The sequence below is a fragment of the Chaetura pelagica genome, unplaced genomic scaffold (genome assembly GCF_000747805.2).
Source record: "Chaetura pelagica isolate M959 unplaced genomic scaffold, ChaPel_1.0 scaffold246, whole genome shotgun sequence".
In the NCBI taxonomy this organism is placed as follows: Eukaryota; Metazoa; Chordata; class Aves; order Apodiformes; family Apodidae; genus Chaetura; species Chaetura pelagica.
This window is the reverse complement of record NW_009953647.1, coordinates 559,820-565,995: the sequence shown is the minus strand read 5'-3', so window position 1 is coordinate 565,995 and position 6,176 is coordinate 559,820. Positions and strand designations below refer to the sequence as shown.

At 55.2% G+C, this 6,176-nt stretch overlaps 1 protein-coding gene across 2 annotated transcripts; it reads right to left on the bottom strand.

Moving 5' to 3' along the window:
• Positions 1-203: 203 nt before the first annotated feature.
• PRKAB2 (protein kinase, AMP-activated, beta 2 non-catalytic subunit) lies at positions 204-4,323 on the bottom strand. Of its 2 annotated transcripts, none has more exons than XM_009999873.1 (7): positions 4,067-4,247; positions 3,648-3,814; positions 2,689-2,782; positions 2,300-2,414; positions 939-1,072; positions 762-830; positions 204-312 (listed from the first exon to the last, which is right to left on the bottom strand). In XM_009999873.1, exons 1-7 carry the CDS (start codon positions 4,226-4,228, stop codon positions 235-237), a joined length of 819 nt encoding a protein of 272 aa, XP_009998175.1. In that variant the 5' UTR covers positions 4,229-4,247; the 3' UTR covers positions 204-234. The 2 variants fall into 2 exon arrangements, with proteins under 2 accessions (XP_009998175.1, XP_009998174.1); XM_009999872.1 differs by having other exon boundaries at positions 235-312; positions 2,294-2,414; positions 4,067-4,323.
• Positions 4,324-6,176: the final 1,853 nt, after the last annotated feature.

The following is a 6,176-nucleotide window of genomic DNA, read 5'->3' as shown; positions in this document are numbered from 1 at the left end:
TAGAGAAGCCAAGGGGGAGCTGTAGGTGGGTAGAAACCAAGGGTTAAATCAAACCACACCAGTAGGATGGACAGTGTCACAGGCCCCAGCGGCCCTGGGCTCATCGACGGGGCCTGTGTCCCTGCCAGGTGGGAGGCTGGAGCCAGGGGCCAGTTCTCGCCCAGTCCTGTGGCCCAGCGTGTGCAGACAAAGCGGCGCTCAGTGTCCTGCGTGGGGGGCGGGCGAGGCCCCGGCTCAGATGGGCTTGTAGAGCAGCGTGGTGACGTACTTCTTCTTGTAGCGGTGCGTGGCACTGAGCACCATCACGCCGTCCTGCGAGGGCACAGGGTCAGCGGGGGCAGGAGGGAGAGCTCAGCCCAGCCTGGCTGCGCCAACAAGGTGGCCACTGGGAAGGGTGCTCTGCTGGCTTGGGGAGCAGCCCCTGCCTGTCCCCGCTGTCCCCAGCCTCACAGCCAGCAAGGCACATCCAACACCCACAACAGGAAGCCAGGGCAGAGTAAGGGAAGGGTCTTGTGTGCAACAGGAGAGAGAGCCCAGGGCTGCCCAACTCCACCACACTTCAGGGAGGCAGCTACAGGGTGGCTGTGAGGAGACCATACCCTACACCCCTGCACATACCACTGGGCAGCCAAACTGTCCTTAGGTGGGTCCTCCCATCCCTGCATTACTATTTCCATGCCCTGGCTGTCCATGTGCTGCTCCCTGTAGGTGCTGCAGGCTCCTGGGAGCCACAGCAGCCCCCCTTCCCTTGCCCAGCTTACCTTGATGGAGAGCGCGTAGAGGTGATTGAGCATGACATGGTTGGGCTCGGGCAGCAGTGCTGGGTCACACTAGGAGAAGAGGAGTATCACAGGGGAAGAATAGAACTTCCTGCAGACAGGACTCCCCTTCAAACCCCTCTGTGGCCCTCCATATGCAGGCAGTGAGCTGCTACCCACCGAGATATTGGTGTCCTTGTTGAGGATGACCTGGAGCAGGTGAGGCGGGAGGATGGGTGGGGATTTGAAGCGCTCCTCGGGCCGGTACACGTACATCTCTTGGCCATAAGGACCAGGTGGTGAGCTTGATAAGTCTAAAGAGAAGAGACAGAAGGAGATTTAAAATGGCTAAAGCAGGAATAGTGAGCACAGAGCAGCTCCCAAGATGCTGAGAAGGACCTAGCAGGGTCTTTCAGGCACAAACATCTACCATGACCAACAGGCACGTGCTCAGCCTTCTCGCAGCAGAGTAAGCAGCCAGGCAAGCCCTGGACAGGCCCAAGCAGGGCTGTAAGCTGGCACATGCACTGACACAAGACAAGACAAGCACCCTGTGGTATCCACCCCAAGATCCTTGTGCATGGCTCTCAGCACAGTGGGGTCCCTCTGTCTGTAGCAAGCAACTGGCTTGCCCTAGAGCTGAACCCTTTGCAGCAAGGGCACAGCAAGCAGCACGCCTGCACACTCCTGGTGCTGCAGAACTGCTTGACAAGGAGCTCCCTGAAAGGGCAGATGGGAAGTCCAGACTGATCAGCTGCTCAGCCCCCCTGAGGAACACAGGAGCTTGTGGTCACTGGAAGCTGGACTAGCTGTATCTCCCAGCCACATCTGACCTGCTTTTGGAACAGCCAGCACCTGGAAGGGCTCCATCTCCTTGGAGCTCCTGCTGCTTGCTAGTCTTCTTTCCAGTGAAGTATCTCATGCCCAGGCTGGGCAAGGACGAGAAGCTGAGGCTGTATCTGAGATGGGGTCTGTACCAGGGACAGCAGGCCACACTCAGAGAGCCCTGGACCAAGACACGGCTGAGCTGCCTGCCAGCATTACACACCCAGCCAGCACTGCTGGTGTCCACGTGGTAACCTGACCTGCTGCTGTAACACAAGAGGTCGTTTCTGCTGTGCTCACACTAGTACAAATTACCTTGGATTGAAAACGAAGAGTCGCTGCTGAAAATAACTAGGATGCTGCTCTCGCCTTGCTTGTACCCCAGATCAAATGACTTACTCACAGATGAGCAGACAGAAAGGGTTGATGTTCTTCATGTTCACCAGTCTGAAATGGCTGCCCCAGCCTAGCACAGGCACTGACCCAGCTCCAGGATGGTGCTGCCACAGAACCAGTTACACCAGCAGAGCCCCTCCACGGAGACAAGGCCTCAGCTGTGGGCTGCTGAGGACATGCTGCCAAACACTACTGTTCCCAGGTGCAGGCCCACATCTCTGCTCAGGGGGTCAGTTCACCCCCAGAGCAGCAACTCTCAGAGCAGAGGAGGTGGAAAATAGCACATGCAAAGCGGTAGTGACACAAAAACTCACCCCGACCTGAGGTTTCTGAGCTCTCCAGGGAATCCACCTTCAACGCATCGAACACCTCAAAGTCAGACTTCTTGACGTGAATCAGGTTGTTAATCGTCCCCATCTGGCTGGTGACCACAGGCTGGAAAGAACTGAGGTAAGAGTCTTCCTATGTTCACCTCTAGTCAAAACACATGATGCTCCCTAGACCCTTGCAACCCAAGACATCTTTTCCGCACCATTAACTTGGAGCACAGGTGGCCAGTTTCTAGCTGCACTCCGTGCAGATGTGGGATGGAGGTGCCCCTTTCATTTTGGCCAATACCCTCTGCTCTTCCTGTTCTCCCTCTGCTGCAGTTAGATGTCTAGACCCCTGCAGAAGACCAGATCTGCAGGGACCAGGCTTTAAGCATTACCTCAGACGGGTCATGGACCCACTGGCCATCCACAAAAAACTTGTACTGGTGCTCTCCTTCTGGGAGGTCCAGGATAGCAACAAAGTCGTTGTGGCTGTGCAGAGAGAACAGACATGTGACAGTATTACCCTGTTGATGCTCCGGATGCTGCCCTTCCACAGACTCCCAGAAAACAACACTTTTCCCCGCTCTGCCCAGCCCCTCTACCCCAACACCTTCAAGGGGGCTGAGGCTGGCTCATCATCAGGGATCACCCAGGAGAAACACAAGCATTCAGAGCAGCAGCATGGCTCAAACCCCCAGGAGGCCAGCTGCAAGGAGCACAGGAGGCAGGCAAGCCTCCCAGGAGCATGGCACGGCAGGCACCTTGTGCAAGACAAACTGGCAACACATCTAACCCTGTGCTGGCACTGCAGGATGGGGGCAGCAAATGCAGCAGCTTTGTTAAGCCGGCAGTTGAGATAAACCCATTCCAGATGATTTGCTGGGATTATGCCCAGAGTATTTCACAGTTTCAGTTTCCAGAGAAATCACAGATGTGTTGCAGAACAGCGAGAACATCATTAGGGCAGGAAGACGTGAGTGAGAAATAAACAACCCTCACTGGCAACAGTGCAACGAGGTGTGGAGCAAGGCCACAGCCAAGGGAAGAGCTGACAGCATCCAGTGGAGTCTGTGTACCTGGGCAGGGCTCTGCTGCCAGGATTAGCTGCTGTGTGTCATCCAGCTGGGCAAGCAAAGTGGCCCATCCTGTCCTGTCCCTCTGTTTCCCAAGTTTCCACCACCACACAGCACCACCCAGGGAGGATGGTGACCACAGATTTGTGATCAGACCCTACAGCTTGAGTGAACTGAGAGAAGTCTGATGAGCAAAGGGAACAGCTACCAGCAGAGAGAAGGGAAAACACTCCCTGCAATGGAGAGGAGGAGAACAGAGAGTAACGTGAGGGACTGGCTACCTTTTGATGAGTGGGATCTTGGTGCTCCAGTTGTTGAAAGACCCAGAGATGAAGACCTCTTTGCCTCCATCAGCCCAGCGGATGACAGTGGGACGAGCCTGTTGGGAAGGTTTCACTGACTCCTCCAGATCTGGCTGCCATGACACAAACTCCTTCTCCCCAGGAATCTAAGCAAAGAAAACCAGAGCCTGACTAAAACACAGAGACAACTAGAACCATGTTTACTTCCCTCTGGCCTCTACCAGCCCAACTGCACATCCCAGACAAGGACATTGCAGAGCTCCTCCAGCCTCCCAGCTCTCCCCAGACCCCTCACATGGCTGGGAACACATTCACACACAGCCCTGCAGAGTCAGTGAGCTGGAGCTCCAGCCAGGGCCCCAGAGAGCAGGACAGGGAAGGCAGCAGCCAGACCCTACCTTAGAGTCGTGGGAGCTGAAAACACTGGGGTCGTCGGTGCTGCCCACCATGATCTTGTGTGGGTGCTCCTTGGCAGGGTGGGGGGCACCAGAGCCATCTGAGCGGTGGGACTTGGAGCCATGGCGCTCCCCAGACACTCGCTCGCTGGTGGTGTTCCCCATGGCAGCTCAGCAGCCCCTGTGAGAGTGAGAGGACAGCAGTGTGTCTGTGTCCAAGGGCTCTGGCAGCAAAGAGAGGAGCAAAGGCGCCGTTTCCCAGTGCTCTTCGCCAAGGGAGACTGACAGCAATCCTAAAAAAGGCCCAAAGTTCATTCTCACTGCCAAGTTTGGGAGCTGAAGGGCAGTTCAACAAACAAGACAGCTTGACCTAATTATAGCCATCTTGTTATGAACCATCACTAATTCAGCTGATAATTGTTACACTCCAGAACTGATACTAGTTATGCTGTGTCTCACCCAAGCCCTCAGCAGCCGTCAGAGCAGGGGGGCTGGTGGAAAAATAAAGCCAACTTTTACGGACAAATCAATTGCTTGGCGTTAACAGAGTCTCTTTCAGAGTCCCACAGTCAGGCTCTACAAACAAATCCAGCAAGAAAACACCCGGAGAGTGAAAGTAGCAGCTGTGTAACAGCTCCTAACAAGTCTCCAAGAACTCACAGGCAGAAGAGCAGAGCCTCGCGCCGGGCAAAGGCGACAGGGAGCACTTACAGTGTCCGAGTGGAATCGCCCAAGCTGGAGCTTGGCCAAGACATGGGGCTAATGCCACAGTGTCTGCAAAAAGCTCCGCTCTCAGTGGCATTCACTCATGATTCACCAGGCAAGCCACCATGCCAGCCCTGGCATGGCACAGGGAAGAGGCCCGTTTGCTGCAACCCAAATCAGTGGCACCACCCGGAGCACTCCAGTGTCTGCCCAACCATCCGGGAGGGAAAACAAGGGAAAGGCAATCCCTACCACCAAAGGGTGCTCTGCAGCTGGAGATGGGCCATCATCCCCAGTCTCACCCAGCTCAGAGAAGGTAAAGCTGAAGAACTGCCCGTACAGAGCCAAGCCACGAACAACAACACACTTCTCAGGACAAACAATGAAGCCACCACAAGCTACACGGGACTCCTCAGGCTTTACCCAGTTCCCAGCAGCCAAGATGGATGGGCGTGCTCGCCCCTTCACCAGGTTTACTTTGCAGCTTTCAGCTTACTGCATTGATCATGGGCTTAGCAGGGCTAGGCAAAAGGACAGCCAGCCTTGCTTCACTCACTTAGTTGCAGCATTTGGGAATTTGTTTAGAAGATCAAGTTATATGAAAGGTGACACGAAAGGCTGCCAGCCAAAGCCAGGCTTTAGAACGTTATGGAGCAATTACTGAAGTATTTCTTTAATCCTGAGGGCTAAAAGGCAGCTCAAGAACCCCACCCCCCTCAGAGAGGATCAAGTATATTAAGATCCAGGTCAAGATAATCTGCAACACTTGCTCTGACATCTTCCCCCTTTGCCCTGGAGGAGGCTCAGCCAGCTTCTCACACAACCTGCCCCCATGTCACCAAACCTGCTGCTGAAGAGCTTCTTCCTCAGTATCTCCACTCAGGCTCCCTTAGTTTTTTATCTATGGGAAGGAAAGTAGCAAAGGCTGAACCAAGCTGGTGCCAAGACAGACCTGAGAGATACATGCAGGCATTAACAGACGTGAAAGCTTTCCTTTCTCATCTCTAGAAAGGAAACCAGGTCCTCTGGCTGTCCCTTACAGGTCACGTTCTCCAAAAACTTGAGCTTTCCCTCAAGCAGCGGCTCCTTCCTGGCACGTGGGCATCCAAAACGCTAAGCAGGTGAGACCACCCCACCTCCTGCCCTGTGCAATCAGGAGATCGACCTCTCTGAGTTGCATGGCCTTACTGAATTCACCTCTACAGCACAAACCCCGCTGCCTTCAGCCAAGCCCTTGCAGCACAGCACGCTCGGTGACTCAAGTGTGTCCGAGTCACGGACAGAAACGCTGCCCACACACTCAAACCCCTGCAGCACCTCGGGGTGCCCGCTCCCGGCCGCAGCCCGCAGCAAGGTGGGTGCCCACCTCGCAGCCGCCCCATCACCAGCCCCGCCTTTCCACTCCACC

Bases quoted from the DNA above. Each gene is read 5' to 3' on its own strand.
- PRKAB2 (XM_009999872.1), bottom strand. From the start codon at position 4,228: ATGGGGAACACCACCAGCGAGCGAGTGTCTGGGGAGCGCCATGGCTCC. The intron at 3,815-4,066 runs GTAGGGTCTGGC...TTCTTTGCTTAG, and splicing joins TCAGCTCCCACGACTCTAAG to ATTCCTGGGGAGAAGGAGTT. The intron at 2,415-2,688 runs GTAATGCTTAAA...AGTTCTTTCCAG, and splicing joins GGGTCCATGACCCGTCTGAG to CCTGTGGTCACCAGCCAGAT.